General features: G+C 44.6%; 1 protein-coding gene across 1 annotated transcript in view; it reads right to left on the minus strand.

The window, feature by feature from the left end:
- Positions 1-23,615, minus strand: part of safb (scaffold attachment factor B) — a 44,376-nt gene that overhangs the window by 14,728 nt on the left and 6,033 nt on the right. Inside the window, exons 6-16 of the mRNA XM_056276300.1 lie at positions 23,555-23,600; positions 22,318-22,720; positions 21,894-21,937; positions 21,697-21,806; positions 16,685-16,834; positions 14,418-14,506; positions 7,674-7,723; positions 7,486-7,565; positions 6,587-6,732; positions 6,242-6,341; positions 3,745-3,941 (exon numbers count right to left, since the gene is read on the minus strand). Of these exons, the coding sequence (XP_056132275.1) occupies positions 3,745-3,941; positions 6,242-6,341; positions 6,587-6,732; positions 7,486-7,565; positions 7,674-7,723; positions 14,418-14,506; positions 16,685-16,834; positions 21,697-21,806; positions 21,894-21,937; positions 22,318-22,720; positions 23,555-23,600 (1,415 nt within the window). The remainder of the gene's footprint in view (positions 1-3,744; positions 3,942-6,241; positions 6,342-6,586; positions 6,733-7,485; positions 7,566-7,673; positions 7,724-14,417; positions 14,507-16,684; positions 16,835-21,696; positions 21,807-21,893; positions 21,938-22,317; positions 22,721-23,554; positions 23,601-23,615) is intronic.

Here is a 23,615-nt window from a genome sequence, read left to right on the forward strand (position 1 = left end):
GCCAATACCTCAAGTTACCCCAATGGCCAGAGTCGCTCTGCATTTGTGCCACAAGCACACCATCGGAGTGGGTATTTAGTACGGCAGGCAATATCATCACTCCCCAGTGCTCACTGCTTAAACCCGACCAGGGGGGACATGCTGGTCTTTCTAGCAAAAAATAGCTAGAATGCACTGTACATAGACCTGAGCGTTTCGTTACATTTTTGTAATTTTGTGCTTGCGTTTTGACTCTTCTGTTCAGGCCTACACACGCGATATTTTTGTTTTTTACATGTTTTTAAAAAAATAATATTTCAATGTTAAATATTAATATTTATTGAAAACAATTAGGCCTAGTGTGATTTATGTTAGAATTCGGCTTTTCATTTGTGATTTATTGTTGCCATTGCTACGATGTTTAGGTCTACACTTTATTTTTACCATTGTCAGTGTTGAATAATAAAAGTTCCAGAACGAGTTTCCATGTTTGACACCCACTTTTTCAGGTCATCTCGACTTTGACTGTTTTTCTTTGTTATTATATCAATAATAAATTAACTTTTGGTTGGTAAGGTAAAGTAAGTGTTTTAGTGCAGTGCTGCCACCGTGTGGTAACACGTGTTCACAGAACGCAAAGACTTTTTATGACCTTATTTATATATCTTATTATTAATACGGTATACCCCATACCGCGGCATACAGTGCATCCGGAAAGTATCCACACCCCTTCACTTTCCCCACATTTTGTTATGTTACAGCCTTATTCCAAAATGGATTAAATTCCTTTTTTTCCTCATCAATCTACACACAATACCCCATAATGACAAAGTGAAAAAGGTTTTGTAGAAATTTTTGCAAATTTATTAAAAATAAAAAACTGAAATATTGCATGTACATAAGTATTCACACCCTTTGCTATGACGCTCAAAATTGAGCTCAGATTCATCCTGTTTCCACCGATCATCTTTGAGAGGTTTCTACATCTTGACTTGAGTCCACCCGTAGTAAATTCAATTGATTGGACATGATTTGGAAATGCACACACCTTTCTACGTATATAAGGTCCCACTGTTGACAGTGCATGTCAGAGCAGAAACCAAGCCATGAAGTCAAAGGAATTGTCTGTGGACCTCCGAGACAGGATTGTATCGAGGCACAGATCTGGGGAAGGGTACAAAAAATGTTCTACAGCTTTGAAGGTCCTGAAGAGCACAGTGGTCTCCATCATTCGTAAATGGAAGAAGTTTGGATCCACCAGGACTCTTCCTAGAGCTGGCCGCCCAGCCAAACTGAGCAATCGGGGGAGAAGGGCCTTGGTCAGGGAGGTGACCAAGAACCCGATGGTCACTCTGACAGAGCTCCAGCGTTCCTCTGTGGAGATGGGAGAACCTTCCAGAAGGACAACCATCTCTGCAGCACTCAACCAATCAGGCCTTTATGGTAGAGTGGCCAGACGGAAGCCTCTGCTCAGTAAAAGGCACATGACAGCCCACTTGGAGTTTGCCAGAAAGCACCTAAAGGACTCTCAGACCATGAGAAACAAGATTCTCTGGTCTGATGAAACCAAGATTGAACTCTTTAGCCTGAATGCCAAACATCACGTCTGGAGGAAACCAGGCACCTCTCATCACCCTGCGAATACCATCCCTACAGTGAAGCATGGTGGTGGCAGCATCATGCTGTGGGGATGTTTTTCAGCGGCAGGAACTGGGAGACTAGTCAGGATCGAGGGAAAGATGAATGGAGCAAAGTACAGAGAGATCCTTGATGAAAACCTGCTCCAGAGCGCTCAGGACCTCAGACTTGAACCCCATTGAACATCTCTGGAAAGACCTGAAAATAGCAGTGCAGCGACGCTCCCCATCTAACCTTACAGAACTCGAGAGGATCTGCAGAGAAGAATGGGAGAAATACCCCAAATATAGGTGTGCCAAGCTTGTAGCTTCATACCCAAGAAGACTTGAGGCTGTAATCGCTGCCAAGGGTGCCTCAACCAAGTACTGAGTAAAGGGTGTGAATACTTATATACATGCAATATTTCAGTTTTTTATTTTTAATAAATTTGCAAACATTTCTACAAAACCTTTTTCGCTTTGTCATTATGGGGTATTGTATGTAGATTGATGAGAAAAAAAGGAATTGAATCCATTATGGAATAAGGCTGTAACATAACAAAATGTGGGGAAAGTGAAGGGGTGTGAATACTTTCCAGATGCACTGTATATTAAGGTCGGCATGACAGTGTGAAAATATGGATACCGCCCAAGCGTAGTATTCAGTTGTTAGAGAACAAATGTAATGGAACTTCTTGTTTGGCTCCAAGTATTGATAAATGAACTTTTTTTTTTGTTATTGTGAATTCCTAATGTTGGTGTAGCTTAAATTCCTAGCACACCAGTCACACTGGATCAGACTCAGCAAGATGACCACAATACAATATGTACATGTTTACGGAGCCCCTGAGTGGTCACATCATTTTTTTTTTTGGTTCATGTGCTCGTCTTACTAAATCGTGCGCACAATGTACTCATTATGTGTGTGGTCACATGACTTTTTCTAGTTCATGCACCCATTTTACTAAATCGCTTGTCCTTGGAGCTGGGTAAAGTTGGAAATATATTCACAGATTCACACTTCACGGATCAATAGCTCATGCGCGAAACATGCTTAAATCACAATCGATGCTTCTTTCCTTCCATAGTAAGGTAGACAATGAGCTACAACCTAATTTTCACCAAAACAAGCCGTCCGCCGAGCTAGACAAATAACATTGGTCTCTGTACAGCCAACTTGAGATGAGTGTGCACGGATCATCTAAAAAGTGCAACACCGAAGAGATACTACAAAAATATTCAATAACTTCACTCTTGTACAGTGCAGTGTCCCCAAAATCACTTCACTCATCAATGGTCCCCTGTTGGTTATACTACAACAGTTATTGATCCGGGAAGTGCGAATCTGTGAATATATTTCCAACTTTACTAAACCCCAAGGACAAGTGATTTAGTAAAATGAACTAGGGGAAAAAAAAGTGCCCACACACATCATGAGTAAAACGAGAGCACAATTTAGCAAAATGAGCACAGGGAACTAGAAAAAAAAAAAGACCACTAAGGGACTCTGTATATGTTACATGCAGGTTGAAGTTAATACATTTTGCACTGGCCTGAAATAAGGCAAGTTCCATTTCTAGCAGGTTAGCTTAATTTAGAACCCATTTTTAGGTGGTCTGAGCTCTGGCAAATGGGCTGATGAACATACTGAATCACATTAATATATGGAAGCATGCAATATTTATTTAGTAGACTGTAATATGGACATTTTTGATGAAAAAAAAATCATACAATTTTACAGTTCATAGAATCAGAATAAGGCTTCTTTTAAGCCAATGTAAACGGGCAGTTCACTGAAATTAAACCTTGCCTATGTTTGCTAACTGCACACAAGTTTACAAAGTGCTTTAAAGAGCAAGACAAAAAAACAAACAGACACATCACACAAAAAAAAAAAACCAAAACAAAAAGGATAGCAGAAACAACAAGGAAAAAAAAAACATAATGATGAGGGTTTGAGTAAGGGCCGTCGACGAGTGCAGATCTTCATGGGTGATGGTGGGGGCAGGCTGTATATGGGCTATGAACACCCAGGATATGAACCCTTGTCAGTAACAAGGGGAGAGCTTAACATTAACCCCTGGTGAATACTAAATTTGGTGTGTATGTGTGTTTATACTAATGAGCAACAACTGGGAGGTTTATTTACCTGCCATCCATGTCATAAGGCCTCTTTATTTGGCGGCGATCCTGTTCAAAGCGAAGCTGCTCCTGCTGCCGTCGGAGCTCCTCCCTCTCCCTGTGGATTCTCTCCTGCTCGCGACGTCGCTCGTACTCAACACGCAACCGCTCCCGCTCCAAGAACTGACGTTCCATGCGGTCTGCATCTAGACGCTGTTTCTCCACCTAGGAAGGTAGATAAAACATAAAAAACAAAAACAAAAGTTCTTTATGGTCATTAACATGTCCCTTGTGAGGGTTTCGCTTGCATTTTTGTTCTGATGGAAATAAAATTGAAGGATGTAATAAGAAACATTCAAGGTATATATATATATATATATATATATATATATATATATATATATATATATATATATATATTTACTGTCAGGAATAGATAAGGTCCATGACTTCATAGATGAAATATTCTGAAAAAAATAAAAAATAAACAAAACTTCCCTGGAACCACTAATTTGGCTGGATGAATTGAAGACAGCAGCTATATTAAAAATCAAATAACCTCCCCTGGCTGAACGATCACACCCATGCCCTTAGAAGACTCCAGAAAATTAGAACACAATGAAAGGTCAACAAGTCTGAATTAGCGCTTAACACCCCTAAAAACCAAATGTTACCAGAATGTTTACCAGAAGGCAGTTAAGGATGCAAGATCAGCGTACCTCTCTGAACTAATATCAAGAAATAACCACAATCTCTTCAGGGTTATTGATTCTATTATTAATGGTCCCGGGCGGCACGGTGGCACAGTCGTTAACTCGGTCGCCTCACAGCATGAAGGTCCTGGGTTCAAGCCCCAGGGTAGTCCAACCTTAAGGATCAACCCGAGTTGTCCTCTGTGTGGAATTTGCACATTCTCCCACGGAAACCCACGTGTCTGCGTGGGTTTCCACCGGGTGCTCCGGTTTCCTCCCACAGTCCAAAGACATTTAGGTCAGGTGAATTGGCCGTACTAAATTGTCCCTAGGTGTGAAAGTGTGTATCGGCCCTGTGATGGCCTGGCAGCCTGTCCAGCATGTCTCCCCGCCTGCTGCCCAATAACTGCTGGGATAGGCTCCGGCATCCCTGCGACCCTGAGAGCAGGATAAGCAGTTTGGATAATGGATGGATGGATTAATGATCCCTCCACTTATTTTTTTGAACCTGATGTCGAGTTATCCAAAGCACTTCTCACTCATTTTGTAAATAAGGTGAGGCAAATAAGGTGAGGTCCCTAATTCAGCTTGGCTCTTGCATTCATTCTATTCCCCACGTTAATTCTGCCTCTTTTACCCAGTTTCAACCAATTACAATTTCAGTGTGACGAGTACAGTCTCCAATATGAACTCCTCCTCCTGCATCTTAAACATCATTCCTACTAAGCTGCTCAAGGAGGTATTTTCAACCGATGGCCCAAATATTCAGCAAATTCTTAATAATTCATGGCCTCTGGTCCTTTTCCAGATAGTTTTAAGCATGCAATTGTTCACCCATTGCTGAAGAAACCTAAATTTAGATTCCCTGCCCTTAAGTAACTACAGACTCATTTCTATGTAAGATTCTGGAAAGTAATTTCATCTCAATTGATTTCTTTTATGAACACTAATAGTGTTTTTAACCATTTTCAGTCTGGTTTTAGAGCACTTCATAGTACTGAGACAGCTCTAATTAAGGTCGCCAATTACCTACTGCTGACTGCAGACAGAGGTGACTGCTCGATTTTAGTTCTTTTAGACTTTAGGTGATGTCTTTCAATCGACCACAACATCCTCTTACATCGCGTAAGAGACGTGGGTTGGCATCAAGGGCTTCACTCTTAGCTTATTATGCTCTTACCTCACCAACAGAACTTTTTCTGTTGTTCTGGGTAACTACGTCCTACACTGTACATTTCTGATCTATTTACCTGGTATACGCTCTCTTGACCATCAAGATCCGCAGATGGAGCCCTGCTGGTTATTCCTAGGTCTTGGTTTGTCACAAAGTTTGATCAGGCTTTTGCTGTTAAGAGCCCCCACACTATAGAACTCTCTTCCTATCCAACTATGACAAATCAAGTAAATATCATCTTACAACTTTTCTTTTTGTGAAAACTTTAACAAATGTTTGACATTTGTTTTTATTTATCCATACTGTTTTATTTTTATTCTTACTTATTTGGTCTTATTCTTATTTTTGCCTTGTCTGGTTTTATTTCTTTGTAGAGCACTTTCCAACATTGTTTTAGAAATCTCTCTCTCTCTCTCTCTCTCTCTCTCTCTCTCTCTCTCTCTCTCTCTCTCTCTCTCTCTCTCTCTCTCTCTCTCTCTCTCTCTCTCTCTCTCTCTCTCTCTCTCTCTCTCTCTCTCTCTCTCTCTCTCTCTCTCTCTCTCTCTCTCTCTCTCTCTCTCTCTCTCTCTCTCTCTCTCTCTCTCTCTCTCTCTCTCTCTCTCTCTCTCTCTCTCTCTCTCTCTCTATATATATATATATATATTTGTTATCGGGTGTACCTCTAGCCAGCTCCTCTTCCGAAGCAAGCGCTCCCGTTCCTCCTTCTCCCGAAACAATCGGATGCGCTCACGTTCCGAGCGGCCATCACGGTCACGGTCGCTAAATCAAGATGGAGTGGGACACCAAAAAAAATTATTCAGGAAGAAAAAATTTTTTTTTAAAAAAACCCCATAGAGCCCTCTTAGCAAATGACTTCACACTACAAATAACATAATTTATGTGTTGGTGTTTTAATATTCAAATCCAAAAAACAAAAAAAAAAAAGGAAGAAGATTTTGAATTATTTTTATGTCATAGGTCAGTTTGAGAATGCGCCCTCTAGCCACTGCCTCCATCCTCCTTACCCAGTGTGTCTACGCCTCTCCGCCTCCCTTATCTCTCTCTCCCGCTGCCTCTGCCTCTCTCTCTCCCTCTGCTGCTTGATCTGGTCAAACGACAGGATTTCTTTCTTCTCCTTACTAGACGACTTGCGGTCCCGACTCTTAGAGCTCTGGATGAAAGTAAAGTGTAACAAGACATCAGAGGTGGAGAAGAATAACCTTACAATGAGATGCTGGAGATTTATAAATGTGCAGACCGGCATTAAGTATCATAGGCAATGACAGCCTTAATTCCGTGGTGTGCATTGAGGTCATTTGTTTAAAGCTTGGTTTCTATATAACTTGAATGAAACTGCGCTTCCATACTTGTGTTGCACTTGTTCAGAACTCCTGATACAACACAAACATAAATAAATAAATAAATAAGGGGGAGTATAAAGACCATCAGAACCGCCGTACGTTTCCTGGAAGTTTGTTAAAAATGTAAGTTCTATGCTGAGGCACTGGCCTTTGCAAGCTTTTAGATTCTTATATAATTAATGTGACTTGCTGCAGCCATGCATGCCATCACTGTGTGTTAATGATGGGGCAGTGAGATCAATTTACAAACTAGAAATACACTGCTTAGGATTGTCTATTTGCACGATGTTGTTACAATATTAACTGTTTTACATGAGCACATTTACAGCTCAATTAGAAAAGACAAGGTTAATAGAGGGTGTTAACACTTGTGAGACTGACTACCAGTTACTGTTAATGGTAGATTTTGTGTAATCAACTAAGGCAAACATGACACCGCTATGTTCAATTTATTAAAAGGACAGGCCCGTGCAGAATTCACACGTCAAAGTGTGGAGGATAAACAATGAAGCTACAGATGTAAAACACTTGTCATTTTTTATTTGAATATTGGACTGACTTACTCGCTCCTTGCTTTTGGTTTTAACGCTGATAACTGGCTCTCCCTTGGATTTGTCCATCACTACAGTCCTCTCATTACGGCCTACAAACAATGACAAACAATTCTGGATGAGTGTTACAAACACTTATCCAAAAACAAAGTGACTCAAACAAAGTTCCACTTAACCTGTGCATTCTGACTCCACCTCACCTTTGCCATCTTTTCCTTCACCCTCTGACTTATCATCCTTGCCATCAGACCTGCAGAAGTTATAACATAACATCAATTTTGAACTCAATATACAAGCATTACCTATATGGCTCTGTATATTGGATATTGTATTTGGTGCTTTATGAGTTGATAGGTAGAGCTTAGCACTGAAACTGAATAGGGAAAGAGTTTCATCTCCACTGGGACTAACTGTGCTAAAAATTGTATGCACACATGGTGCTGCAAAGCACTTTAGAACAATGTAAAGCCATTTCTTAATGCATGCTCAATAATCCAGGTAAGGAAATCACAGACAGTTGAAATCAGTTCACCTGGACAGAACATTTATTTAGAGAAACGTTTCATCACTCATCTGACTTCTTCAGTCTCAACTGACGGCAGGTATCCCAACCCTTATAAACAATACAGTGGCAAAATGACGCGAGAAAAAAACAACAATCAGTTCCATATGCAAACTGTTGTGACCATTAACTAGAGTTTATGTACTATTCACAGAGGATTGGAGAATAGTTACTATCACAGCATTATAAGATGGCAACAGGTGTATTTAGGGCCCAGACACACCAAACCGACATCAGCGAACTAGCAGCGACGAAGGCCGACTGTTGCGTCGCCTCATGTTGCCTGCGCCTGGGCCAAAAAGTAGCACTTGAACACACCGCAAAGACTACAGCCAATGGACAACTAGCACGTATGTTCTGCGCCTGCATGAGAGGAAATAACTCTCCATACCAGCACGTGGCGGTAGTCTGTGTTAACATGTTGTTATTTCTGTGCATCCCCATTTAGTTAATGTAATGGAGGACAGCTCCCCTTCTGGTCAGGTTATGCATGTGCAGTGTATTGCCCCTTCTAGGCGGGAGTCTCTTGTCATGCGCAGTTGTGGTGGTGCTCATGCTGAGAGCAAGTTGCTGGTTGCTTAGTATCGTGAAGAAATGGAGTGAATAAAGTCGGTTTCACTGAAGATAAACGTCGTGTTTATTCAGAACAAGTTTAGTAGTCAACATTGGTAGCAGTCGATGGTTAGAAGAAAATGGCTTCTGCTAGCTACAAAGTTCCACCGAAGTTCGATGAGTCCCGACCGTACGAGAGTTGGAAAAATGAAGTTGCTATGTGGAAGCTCGTTACTGAGCTGGATAAGAAGAAACAGGCCCTTGCTGTCGTCCTGGGGCTTGAAGGAAGGGCAAGGGATATCGCCATGGAAATACCCGCTGCAGACTTGAATACAGATGGGGGTATGGACGTTTTAATTGCAAAACTAGATGGAATGTTTCTCAAAGAAGAGAGGGACTGCGCTTACGATGCTTATTCGTATTTTGACTGTATCAAGAAGGACAGTTCTGTGTCCATGGCGGACTATGTGATTGACTTTGAGCAGCGATACAATAGAAAGAAAAAATATAATATGACTCTTCCCGATGCCGTATTGGCTTTTAAACTTTTGGATACGGCTTGTCTAGACGAGAGGAGTAGGCAAATGGCGCTGACAGCGTGTACGGATCTAACGTTTGCGGCAATGAAGTCCGCGCTCAGGAGGATTTTTGGAGGGAAAATACAAGTCGACGCGACTAATGGCATACAAGTAAAAGATGAAGTGTTCTACACAGAGCAGCGCTCGCGAGGAAGATTTAAACGAACAAGTAACGTTGTGCAGCAAGCTGGACAAGAGTCACAGACAACACAGGTTGGACAACAAAAGCCACCGTTACAAGGTACTAACCCACTGGATAGGTTCGGTAGGCGATCAAAATGTGCTGTATGTCAGAGCACGTTCCATTGGGCCAAGGACTGTCCCCACAAGAATAGCGAGCAAGTAAAGCTAACTGAAGAGCCAGCAAAAGTAGAGGACACATTGTTTACCAAAGCCTCGCTGTCTGAATCAGCATCAGAGATCTTTCTGACTGAGTCGTTAGGGACAGCCATCATTGATACTGCATGTACCCGTACAGTATGCGGAGAAAAGTGGTTGGAAAATTTTGTCGCAGACCTCAGTCAAAGCCAAGTGAACCAGATAGCGCAAAGTGAAATTCCAAGCAGCAGACCATTTCGCTTTGGAGATGGGAATATAGTACATTCCTCCAAAATACTGAAACTGCCTGCAAAAATAGGACAGACAAAATGTCAAGTGGAAACTGAAGTAGTTAAAGCTGATATCCCACTGCTTCTGAGTAAGACTTCACTGAAAAGGGCAGGGACCATTTTGGATATGGAGAATGATAGTGCTGTGATGTTTAATCAAAATATCCCTCTTGAATTAACCAGCTCAGGACACTATTGTATAGATATCAGAGACAAGAGCACAGAAACAAAGCCAATAGAAACTGAAGCACTGACGGCTCCAGAGAACAGCCTGAATGAAGATGAGGTCCTCAGTCACAGAAAATATGACCGCAAATGAGAAACACAAAGTTCTTCTGAAATTGCATAAACAGTTCGGTCACGCCTCCGCCGAGAGGCTACAGCGGCTCATCCATAGCTCTGGAAATAAAGACAGAGTGTGACACAATTTTGCAGCACATAGTACAGGACTGTGACATTTGCCAGAGATACAGCAAGACGAAGCCAAAGCCTGCTGTGGGCTTGCCTCTTGCTTCAACGTTTAATGAAACGGTGGCAGTAGATTTGCATGAGTTGGAACCAGGGGTATGGTACCTCCACATCATTGATCAATTCACAAGGTTCAGCACAGGAAGCATTGTAAAAACCAAGAAGTCCTCAGAGATCGTCAAGTCATTTCTTCATACATGGATAGGAATCCACAGCGCCCCCCAGAGGCTCTACAGCGATAACGGAGGAGAATTCAATAATGCAGAGTTCCGTGATGTGAGAACTTTAACATTGAGACGAAAACAACAGCGGGATACGGTCCCTGGAGCAACGGACTACTGGAGAGGCATAATCAGACCCTCACCGACATCATTCTGAAGGTCAGGCGAGAAAGTGGCTGTGACTGGGAAACGGCCCTGGACTGGGCTCTTATGGCTAAGAACAGTATGCATAATGTGCACGGCTACAGTCCACGTCAACTTGTGTATGGTTTGAATCCTAACCTTCCTTCTGTACTGGTTGATAAACCACCCGCACTAGAGGGTACTACTATGAGTGCTAGAGTAGGAGAGCACATTTCGGCCCTACATGCTGCTAGAAAAGCATTCACTGAAGCAGAGTGCTCAGAAAGGATAAGACGAGCACTACATAAACAGCTCAGAGCTACAGATGAAAAATATGACATGGGTGACAAGGTGTATTACAAACGAGCTGAATGTAATGAGTGGAAAGGACCAGGAATTGTTATTGGTCAGGATGAAGCTGTTGTTTTTGTAAGGCATGGTGGAATCTTAGTGCGAGTACATCACTCTAGACTTTCCAAGGTGAACACAAGGGTTAACGAAGAACAAATGGTACAAAATGAAAATGATGCTGAAGCAGTAAATGATGAACAAGACACAGAAACAGGAAATGATGAACAAGGTATAAACAATGTAGCTGATGATTTAGCCAGTGAACAAAATACAGAGAATGAATTACCTGAAAGTAATGTTGCACATACTGAAATGGCCCATAGGCCTAATGCACATGATAATCCTGTCCCCTCTGCAGGTATGAGTTTAAAAACAGGACAGACTGTAACATATATGAACAGAGGTGACAATACTCTACTTAGAGCAAGAGTCTTGGGGAGAGCAGGCAAAGCTACAGGGAAATATAAAACATGGTATAACATGCAACATCTAGAGAATAATGGAAGCGATGGGCAAAAGGTATCAGTTGATATCTCAGAAGTTGATAATCTTCACATAGAAATAGACAGAGAAGCTGATGTACTTATAACGAAAGACATCTCATTTGATGCAGCTAAACAGGAAGAAATAAAGAACTGGCACAATAATAATGTCTTCGAGGTAGTTAAAGATGCAGGTCAGAAATGTATCTCTACTAGATAGGTTTGTAGTCTTAAAGAAACACCTAAGGGTATTGTGCCTAAAGCACGACTGGTTGCCAGAGGTTTTGAAGAGATAAATATTCAAGAGCTACAAAAGGATTCCCCTACATGTGCTACTGATTCACTTAGACTTATGTTATCAGTGATATGTCAAAACCAGTGGGAAGTGCATTCTATGGACATCAAATCGGCATTTTTACAGGGTATGGAGCTATCCAGGGATATTTATATCCGCCCCCCTACAGAAGCAGGCTGTGAACATGTTGTATGGAAACTTAAGAAATGTGTTTATGGACTTGCAGACGCATCACTATATTGGTACAACAAAGTGAAGGAAATCATGCAGACTACTGGTGGTAGAGTGTCTCAGGCGGATCCAGCAATATTTTATTGGTTGGATGAGCAATTTAAGGTCACTGGGGTGCTTGCATGTCATGTAGATGATTTTCTCTGGGCAGGCACATCAAACTTTTCATCAAACGTAATCCCGCAACTGAAATCTGTGTTTAAGGTTGGTCGTGAGGAGCATGAAAAGTTTTCTTATGTAGGAATGGATTTTGTAACGGTAAACGGTGAGGTACAGGTACACCAACAAAGTTACATTGACAATCTGCAGCCTATACCCATTCAAGCAGGTCGGGCCACACAGAGAAGTGAGCCCCTTAATGACACTGAAAGAGAGCAGCTACGGTCAAAAATAGGACAAATCCTATGGGTTGCTAAACAAACAAGACCTGATGTTATGTTTGACTCGTGTTGTTTGGCTTCTAATATAAAAGGGGCAACAGTACAATCTATTCATGAGGCTAATAAGGTTATCCGTAAGCTTAAATCTGAAAAGGTAACACTCAGATTCCAACATCTGGGAAACACTGATGCTTTGAACTTGATAGTATTCAGTGATGCTTCGTTTGGGAACCTCCCTGATGGAGGTACACAGGGAGGTACTTTGATAACACTTATGGGAGAAAGAGGGAAGTTTTCCCCACTCAGCTGGCACTCTAAGAAAATCAGACGTGTGGTCCGCAGTACAGTCGCAGGGGAAACTCTTGCTATGTCAGATGGAGTAGACAATGCAATGTTTCTGGCCACACTATTTTCTGAACTAACTACTGGCAATGCTGAACTGAATGCTCCCTCCGTGCTCTGTGTGACTGATAACCACTCTCTGTATGATGCTCTCAAGTCTACAAAGCAAGTCACAGAGAAAAGACTTAGGCTGGAAATCAGTAGCATTAAAGAACTCATACAAAGCAAGAAGATCAAGGAGGTGCGTTGGTCAGACACGAAAACTCAACTCACTGACTGTCTCACAAAGAAAGGAGCATCGGCTCTTGTGCTCTTAAAGGCACTCTGTGAAGGACAATGGGACCTGGGTTAAAAGGGTGTTGGATGGACAATTGATTTTGTTCTCAAATGTTTCCATGACATGTTGATTTCTCTGGAAATGTATGTTCCATAATTCACGCTGTGAATTTCATTTTTTGTTTTCTGTTTATTTCTTTAAAAAAAGAGAATGAGATTGTTAACATGTTGTTATCTCTGTGCATCCCTATTTAGTTAATGTAATGGAGGACAGCTCCCCTTCTGGTCAGGTTATGCATGTGCAGTGTATTGCCCCTTCTAGGCGGGAGTCTCTTGTCATGCGCAGTTGTGGTGGTGCTCATGCTGAGAGCAAGTTGCTGGTCGCTTGGTATCGTGAAGAAATGGAGTGAATAAAGTCGGTTTCACTGAAGATAAACGTCGTGTTTATTCAGAACAAGTTTAGTAGTCAACAGTCTGTATTCATCATTCAAAATGTGAAACCGGAAGACCCAGGACTGCGGATATTCAAACCGTAAACAAAGCAGTTTGCTTACCATTTTCACTCAACTCTCGCTCACTACAGACAGTGTCATAATATAGCAACTTCTAATCGAGAATATGCCCAATAAAGTTGCAAATGGCACTGGCGAGGTCAGCCCTTGGTCTTTTGTTTGTGGAAGAAGAAAGGAAGAGGCAGAGGCAAAAACTAAGGAGAAATCGCACGAAATGGGTGAAATCATGGATACTACAGTGACAGGCTCAAGGGGCTTTCCCGAACCTGTGTTGAAAGCTGGAGATAAATGAAACCTCCCAATTTTAAAAATTTCGCTTGGCTCTTTCCTGTTCAGACTTGTGTGTGTGTGGCCTCTTGACTTAGTCATTAACTTGTTTTCGTAACTACCATTTCTCTTCTTGTGCACTGATTCGCAAAGCTGAACAGTCAATCAGTCATCTCTCTCACCGACAGGCTCCGCCACAGATTCAACATGCTGAACCGGCCGAAAAGCTGCCGACAGGGGTCCGACTAGTGCCAACGGTGCAGGATACACCGCAAAAACTAGGGCCACAGACGCTCATCGACAGCCCAACACCTTCAGCCTGGTGTGTCATGGCCCTTAGCCCCCCCACAGTCCAGGGATGGTTGTTCCCTCCTCACATAGACTAGTTACGAGTAATTCTGTGAATAGTACACATTGCAATTGTAACTCTAGTTGATGGTGACGACAATTTGCAAAATGAAGTATATCATTTTCAGTCATTATGCTATATTGTTTGAAAGGGTGGGGATACCTGCTGTCAGTTGAGACTGAAGAGGTCACTTAGATGAGTGACTAAACTTCTCTCTCAAGAAACATTGCGTTCAGATGAACAGATTCAACTTTATGTGAATAAAGCTATGTTATTTTCAAAAAGGGATAACTTGCATGCATGATTATTTTCCAAAGCTCTGTTAATCACCATACAAGTCTCCTTACTTGGAGTCTGAGGAGTGTCTCCTGTCACTGCCAGACTTCTTAGTGTCATTCTTGTCTGCAGGCTTCTTCCCTGTCGGCTCATTTTTGGCCTGCAGATGTCAAGGAACGGATTATGATTAATTCTACACAACCAATACAAAGAACGTAATTTGCTATGATGACTTCAAAAAATTATGAAATTGTTTGGTTACTGTGAAAGTTAATTATTTTGCTAAATTCTGTTTTAATCTAAAAAATTTAGATTTGCATGAGACCCCTCAAAAGAGCAGCTTAACAAAAACATGTGCTAAATATTTCTTTTCAGATTCCATTCACTTTATTATGCTGACTGACATCTTAACATATCCTAAACAGCTGCTCATGTTCTCGATCTCACGTTGTGGTGGGCAACAATGAACCATGAAAGGCCAAGAATATGCACGTTTTCATTCCAAATGAATGCTGTACCAGACAATCCTTTAACTTGTTTTCATCAATGCAAATTTTTGAAGTTGCAAATTAGAATGCTAAATAAATTTATCCCTACTGTGACATTTACAGTGCAACCGGAAAGTATTCACACCTCTTCACTTCCCCCACATTTTGTTATGTTACAGCTTTATTCCAAAATGGATTAAATTCCTCTTTTTTTTTGTCATCAATCTACACACAATACCCCATAATGACAAGGGTGAAAAGGGTTTTGTAGAAATTTTTGTAAATTAAAAATAAAAAACTGAAATATTGCATGTACATAAGTATTCATCCCCTTTACTCAGTACTTGGTTGAGGCACCCTTGGCAGCGATTACAGCCTCAAGTCTTCTTGGGTATGAAGCTACAAGCTTGGCACACCTATATTTGGGGTATTTCTCCCATTCTTTTCTGCAGATCCTCTCGAGCTCTGTAAAGTTAGATGGGGAGCGTCGCTGCCCAGCTATTTTCAGGTCTTTCCAGAGATGTTCAATAGGGTTCAAGTCTGGGCTCTGACTGAGCCACTCAAGGACATTCACAGACTTGTCCCGAAGCCACTCCTTCATTGTCTTGGCTGTGTGCTTAGGGTCATTGTCGTGTTGAAAGGTAAACCTTCACCCCAGTCTAAGGTCCTGAGCGCTCTGGAGCAGGTTTTCATCAAGGATCTCTCTATACTTTGCTCCATTCATCTTTCCCTCGATACTGACTAGTCTCCCAGTTCCTGCCGCTGAAAAACATCCCCACAGCATGATGCTGCCACCACCATGCTTCACTGTAGGGATGGTATTAGCAGGGTGATGAGAGGTGCCTGGTTTCCTCCAGACGTGAAGTTTGGCATTCAGGCCAAAGAGTTCAACCTTGGTTTCATCAGACCAGAGAATCTTGTTTCTCATGGTCTGAGAGTCCTTTAGGTACCTTCTGGCAAACTCCAAGTGGGCTGTCATGTGCCTTTTACTGAGCAGATGCTTCCGTCTGGCCACTCTACCATAAAGGCCTGATTGGGGGAGTGCTGCAGAGATGGTTGTCCTTCTGGAAGGTTCTCCCATCTCCACAGAGGAACGCTGGAGCTGTCAGAGTGACCATCGGGTTCTTGGTCACCTCCCTGACCAAGGCCCTTCTCCCCCGATTGCTCAGTTTGGCTGGGCAGCCAGCTCTAGGAAGGGTCCTGGTGGATCCAAACTTCTTCCATTTACGAATGATGGAGACCACTGTGCTCTTCGGGATCTTCAAAGCTGAAGAAATTTTTGTGTACCCTTCCCCAGATCTGTGCCTCGATACAATCCTGTCTCGGAGGTCCACAGACAATTCCTTTGCCTTCATGGCTTGGTTTCTGCTCTGACATGCACTGTCAACAGTGGGACCTTATATAGAAAGGTGTGTGCCTTTCCAAATCATGTGCAATCAATTGAATTTACTAGAGGTGGACTCCAATCAAGATGTAGAAACATCTCATGGATGATCAGTGGAACCAGGATGAACCTGAGCTCAATTTTGAGCGTCATAGCAAAGGGTGTGAATACTTATGTACATGCAATATTTCAGTTTTTTATTTTTAATAGATTTGCAAAAAATTCTACAAAACCTTTTTCACTTTGTCATTATGGGGTATTGTGTGTAGATTGATGAGAAAAAAAGAAGGAATTTAATCCATTTTGGAATAAGGCTGTAACATAACAAAATGCGGGGAAAGTGAAGGGGTGTGAATACTTTCCGGATGCATTGTACATTGAGAGCTATGGTAAGGGAAGTAGACCATTAGGAAAATGTTAACTTAATCAAACAAAAAACCCAAAGACGAAATCCCATAACACACACCCTCTCCACAGAAATCATCCTGCCATGCAGCTCAGTCCTGTGTAGATGGCTGATACACTTAGTGGCCTCCTCTGTAGAGGACATGGTGACAAAGCCATAGCATCGAGCTCCAGGGCTCTTAGCATTTGTAACCACCTTGGCACCAACAACCTTGAGGACAGGAGAAGAGGGGTGGAAAAAACAGGACAAAGAAGGAAAGAGACAAAACATAAAGAAACAATCACAGAAAAGTTGAATCAGTTCATCTGGACACATTTATTGAGAGAAACATTTCATCACTCATCTAACTGACCTCTTTGGTCTCAACTGACTGCAGTTATCCCCACCCTTATAAACAATACAGTAGCATAACGACCAAAAACAACGATCAGCTTCATATGCTCTTGTTCCCTTGCCCTTTTGCATCTCTTTAAATTGGAGAGTACTGCTGGCGTTGCGTTGGCTGCCGCTTCTCCCTCTCATACCCCCCCCCTCCCATCTATCCCTGTATGTCTGTGTTGTTTATCTGTTTTCCCATTTCACCGGTTTATTGTAAAGTGACTTTTGAATGTTAGAAAAGCGCTATATAAGTTTGATTTATTATTATATTGTGGTGGACACTAGGGGCTATGCCTTTCACCCAGCAGGACTGTGAGCTGGGGGCGTGGTTTACGTTCTCGGGCTCGCTGGTGCAGGGTTGTTCCTGCTGTAGTTTTGGCTTTAGGAGCTGAGGAATAAACTTCAAACTCGCCTTCATCTCCTGTGTTTTTCCTCATCCTGCCACATTGGTAACCCCGAATTGAACATGTTTTGAGCAGAAGAAGAGTGTGAATCCAATTCGGCCGCGCCGCCCCAACTCTCACAGCCGGCTGTTCTCACCGCGGCTGTGAAGCTCCCAGAGTTCTGGCAGAGTGACCTGGCTTCGTGGTTTCAGCATGTCAAGGCGCTGTTCCACGTGCGTGGAATCTCCGCGGACGACTCCAGATACTATTTGATCGTTGCTGTGCTGGACCAGCAGTCCACACCCCGTGCCATGCAGCTGTTGCGCGCCCCCCCCCCGCAAAATGGTAAATACGTCGCCCTCAAACATCTTCTGCTCCGGAGGTACAGCCTATCTGCCGCAGAGAGGGCAGATAGGATCCTTTCCCTATCCGGTTTGGGCGACGGGACGGCTGTGGATCTCATGGACAATATGCTGTCGCTGCTAGGCTCGGACGAAGGTGGATTCCTTTTCCCACACGTTTTCCTGCGTCAGCTCCCGTCTCCTGTACGCGCAACTTTGGCTAACTCCCCGTGTCTGGCCGCTGGTGACTGCCGAGGTTTGGCTGAGGAGGCCGATCGGGTCCTGCTGGCTACCAGACGGTTCTCTGTGAAGAGTGTGGCATCGGAGCCTCTGCAGCCGGCGTCAGAGGACGCAGACCCGATGGTGGTGGCTGGAGTGACTGCCTGGAGACGGCGCGGGAGTGGCCTCTGTTTCTTCCACCAGCGGTTCGGCAGCAAGGCTAGGCGCTGCATCCCTCCGTGCACATTTGAGGCGCCAGGAAACTCCAGGGCCAGCACTCAGTAGCAGCTGTGGGCGCTGGTGGACGTAGTGAGCTGCTCTTCATTACGGACTCAATGTCAGGAAGACGGTTTCTGGTGGACTCAGGCTCGCAAAAGAGACTCCTCCCTCCAGCTAAGACAGACATGTCAGCCGAAGGCGGCGGCCCACTGTTGAGTGCAGCCAACGGTTCGTCCATTGCGGTGTTTGGCACAAGGTTGGTGACTGTTTGCTTCCACGGGCGCCATTTTGAGAGGGACTTTGTAGTCGCCTCCATTACTGTTCCTATTATCGGCGCGGATTTTCTGTGTGCTAATGGTCTGCTTGTTGATGTTGCAAACCGCCGTTTAATTGATGCTGTGTCTTTCGCCACTTTTCCGTGCGAGACAGGGGGAGCCGGGCCATTAACACACACTAACTTTTTAGCATTAGGTGACGTTTTTCAACGTTTGCTGGCGGATTTTCAATCAGTGACTCCACCTGCCTTTTCCACCGCGGTTACTAAACACGGGGTAGAACATTTCATTCCCACTGTGGGACCGCCAGTTTTTGCGCGCGCGGCGCCTCAACTTGGTAAAATTGGCTATTGCTAAGGAGGAGTTCGCCATCATGGAGTGTCTGGGTATAGTGAGGCGATCCAACAGCCCGTTCACATGGTGCCCAAGGCGGATGGGTCGTGGCGGCCTTGCGGCGACTTTTGCCGCCTGAACAACATCACCGCCAATGACCGCTATCCCATCCCACACATACAGGACTTTTCCATACGCCTGGCAGGTACCACTATTTTCTCTAAGGTGGACCTGGTGCGCGGCTATCATCAGATTCCCGTGCACGCAGAGGACGTGCCCAAGACCGCAGTGATCACCCCATTTGGGCTTTTTGAGTTCATGCGCATGCCTTTTGGCTTGAAGGGGGCAGCGCAAACCTTTCAGAGGCTGATGGACTCGGTGTTGCGTGACCTTGCTTTCCTGTTCGTTTATCTCGACGACATATTAGTGGCCAGTCCGTCAGCTGAAGAGCACCTGGCGCACCTGAAACAGGTTTTCCGTCGTGTGGACATCACGGCCTGATAGTCAACCCGGCCAAGTGTCAGTTTGGACTGCCGGTGATTGACTTCTTGGGTCACTGCATTTCACCGCAAGGCGTGGTCCCGTTGCCTTCTAAGGTGCAAGCGGTGGCGGAATTTCCCCAGCCTGTCTCTGTTAAGGCATTGCAGGAATTCTTGGGCATGGTGAATTTCTATAACTGTTTCCTCCCTCGCGCTGCCCACCTCCTTCAGCCACTTTACGAAGCCCTGCGGCTTAAGAAGGCTAACGACCCTGTCGACTGGACCCCCAACGGGTCCAGACCTTTGACGGAGCTAAGTGCACCCTGGCTAACGCTGCCCTCCTCGCCCATCCCACACCCACGGCGTCCATAACTTTAACAACCAACGCGTCTGACATAGCCGTGGGGGCTGTGGTTGAACAGCGTGTGGCAAATGCGTGGCAACCACTCGCATTTTTTAGCCGCAAACTGCGAGATAGCAAGCACAAGTACAGCGTTTTTGACCGGGAGTTGCTGGCACTGCACCTTGCAACCCATCATTTCCGCTTCCTGCTGGAGGGTCGCTCATTCACGGCTTATGTGGATCATAAACCGCTGACTTTCGCCATGTCCAAGGTGACTGAGCCGTGGTCTGCTCGTCAGCAGCGCCACCTAGCGGCCATCTCCGAGTTCACAACGGACATTCAGCATGTGGCCGGGAAGTCCAACCCTGTTGCTGATTGTCTGTCGCGTGTGCTTGTGTGTCCTGTGCACCTCGGTGTGGATTTCTCCGCTATGGCTGCCGACCAGCCCAGCGACCCAGACATCCTTGCCCTTAGGTCAACGTGTACCGGCCTCAAGCTAGAGGATGCTGTGATGCAGGAAGGCAGTCCTGCCCTCCTCTGTGATGTCTCCACCAGCTGTCCCCGCCCCGTTGTTCCAGTGGCCTGGCGCCGTCGAGTTTTCGATTCGAGTTCGGGCGTCGGTGAAGTTGGTCGGTTCCAAGTTCGTCTGGCCTGGCCTCCGCAAGGACGTCAAGGGATGGGCGGCTGCATGTGTGGCATGCCAGCGTGCTAAGGTCCACCAGCACACTAAGTCGCCCCTCGAACCATTTCCGATCCCAGCCAGACGTTTTGACCACGTGCATGTGGACCTGGTGGGCCTTCTACCTTCTTCACAGGATTTTACGCACCTGCTCACAATGGTAGATCGGACCACCAGGTGGCCAGAGGCTGTCCCTCTGTCCTCCACAACATCCTCGGACGTTGCACGCGCGTTTCTTTCCTCCTGGGTCGCCCGTTTCGGCACTCCATCAGATATCACCTCAGACAGGGGCCCCCAGTTTGTGTCAGAGCTCTGGTCGGCACTTGTGCGATCCTTGGGTATGCAGGTACACCGCACTACCGCGTACCACCCTCAGGCTAACAGCTTGTGTGAACGTTTTCACCGGTCGCTCAAGGCAGCGCTATGCGCTCTCGGATGGTAACTGGGTGGATCGTTTACCTTGGGTTATGCTCGGGTTGCGTTAGGCTCCTAAGGAGGACCTCGACGCTTCGCCCGCTGAGCCGGTGCTTGGTCAGCCGCTCCGCGTCCCTGGGGAATTTTTGCATGGGAGTTCCGCTCCTCGACCCCGTCTGGCCGTTTATCCTTTTTTGTACCGACAGCACTCGGGTTCCAGGCCCCGTTCACCACTGTTTTCCGCGGTCGCTCGTGCCTGCAGAGCTCATGTCGGCTCGTTTTGTTTTTGTACGGCATGATGCTCACCGCTCACCCCTCCAACCCCCATTCGATGGCCCATTTAGGGTTCTTGAGACGGATCCTAAGGGTTTTGTGCTGGATATGGGTGGGCGTAGAGAGCGTGTCACGCTTGATAGGCTTAAACCAGCGCACAGGGTGGCAGGCGAAGTTGTGTTTCCGGCCCAGGTTCCCCGTCGGGGTCGCCCTCCTTCCAGGACCCCGGCAGTGTCTTCACGGGTTCAGCATTCTGCTTCTCAGCCGGCATTGGACTGTGTTTCACCTACTGTTTCGGCTGAGGGACGGCGCAGCCGTTATGGCAGGCTGCTTAAGCCTCCAGTGAGACACTGATTTTTTTTCCAGGAGTCCTTTCTGGGTGTTCGGGGGGGGGGGGGGCTGTGTGGCGGACGCTAGGGGCTATGCCTCTCACCCAGCAAGACTGTGAGCTGGGGGTGTGGTTTACGTTCCCGGGCTCGCTGGTGCAGGGTTGTTCCTGCTGTAGTTTTGGTTTTTGGAGCTGAGGAATAAACTTCAAACTCGCCTTCGTCTCCTGTGTTTTTCCTCATCCTGCCACAATATACAAATTGCCGTGACCATTAACTAGAGTTACAAGGTCAAACTCCTGGTATATGCAAGCTTACTTGGTAAATAAGAAAATATTCAAAATGTTTTCAACATGATTAACAAACCTCGTCCTACATGCAGTCACAGAGGCTATAGACTGTAGACTAACCTTGCCATACTTGCTGAATAGCGTCTTCAGATCAGTCGCTCTGGTAGTGGAAGAGAGGCCACTGACCCATAGATTTTTGCCACTGCTTGCTGCCCCAATACCTCCAGAGGCTATAACATAAACAGTAATAGTGAGCAACAACACACTCAATATGGGGGAAAAAAATAAGTAAAAAAAATATAATTCCCTTAACTCACCCTTTTCATCTTTTGACTCAGTGCTGCCATCTTTCTCATCAGAGCTGGAGACAAAGAAAACAAACAATAACTATACAAAAATGAGGATACCTGGGATCTCGCCTTATAAATGTTTATACTTACGTGTTTTACAAATTACGAAACTTGACATTGATCAAACTCATCAGGTACCATAAGTGCAGTGGTTTAGCAGTGAATGGATGGAACTACAGCCAAAGACAATCCCAATACATTACTTGTTAATGCAATAAAGAAAGAGATGTGGGTGTAAAGAATGACAAACGAAAACTTGAGACAAATGCGCAGACCTTTGTTTTGTTTTGTTTTTTTACCTCCAAAAAGAGCATCCAAATTTTGCTAGAACAAAGGAGCCAATGCAACAGAGATAGCCATTTTGGGTTCTAGTAGACAGAAAACAACAAACCTCTTTTTCTGATCATCGCCCTCTACAGAAGAGGACTCTTTGGCTCCCTCCTTCTCTTCAGTCTTCCCCTCTTCCTCCTCACCCTTCTTAGACCCCATTTGTGAATCAACAGTTTCGCCCGCGGTGCCCTGTTCGCTTACGCTAACAGCCTGAGTGCTTTCGCTTTCAGTGTCAACTGTCTCTTCCATGACGTTCTCAGTGTCCCCAACCTCTTTCATATCAGTCTCCACAACATCTTTGTCGCTCTCCATACTACCAGCGGCAGCCTCGTTGCTTTTGGCACCGATGTCACGCACATTGTCTTCCCCTGCAGCAGCGGCTTGCTCTTCTTCTGTGGTCATCTCCTGGTGGCGATCTTCATTAAGCGGCTCAGATAAACAAGACCCGGCTACTTTGTCATTTTCTACGGATTCAACAGGAATAGAATGGCAGAGTTTAATCACTTCTAAAACACAGCAATGGTTAAGGAGGAACTGGCAAGGCCTGGATAAGGCAGGTCAGGACCTCTGGCCTGGGCTCTTAGATCTAGGCATTAAAATAGGAAGCACACCCTAAGGAGACTGGAAAAGAACCCAAAGGCTGGGGGGAGGGGTGGGGAAGCAACCAAGCAGGTAAGAGTCACTAAGACCTCAGCTCATTTCTCAAGTAGAACAACGACTCAGTTCACCTGATCCAAAAGCAGAAAAGAGTTCAGTGCTGAAGAGAGCCACAAGATCAGCTGGTTAATGGCGAAGAGTCCGTCTTCTTTCAGTCTAAGTCTTGACCAAGGATTATTTGCGTTGAACAGTTTTCACAAGAAGTCCATTAGTTTCATATCCAGTGGATTTATAATTCAGTCTTTAAAAATGCTGGTCTCAGTCGATGAGTCTTGATGCTTCTTCTTGAATATGGTCTTCGTGTGGCAACCTAGAAACACTACAATCACCTGTAACAGCCAAAACCTCCCTGATCTTGACCTGTAATTGCTGTCGATGTGTATCAAATCGTTAACCACTTGTTTTCAATAGTCCACATTACGCATGAAAACTTTACCAACAAACCATAGTATTAATGTTCTCATTACTTAAATCAAAAATTATGGTTAACAAACTTCAACACAAGGCCAGCAATTCCCTTTGGGCTTCCAGTCTCCCTTCTTGGTTGAAATTAAACTGAAGGACTGTATTCCAAGCTCAATACTGTAAAAAAAAGATAGGTTTGCATTCATGCAAACTTTTCAATCCCCTTTCAACAGTACCTGTTTCTTCCTTCAAGTCATCTGCATTGGAATCCTTTTCTAGAACCTACAAAAAATGGGT

Source organism: Lampris incognitus, chromosome 3 (genome assembly GCF_029633865.1).
Source record: "Lampris incognitus isolate fLamInc1 chromosome 3, fLamInc1.hap2, whole genome shotgun sequence".
NCBI lineage: Eukaryota > Metazoa > Chordata > Actinopteri > Lampriformes > Lampridae > Lampris > Lampris incognitus.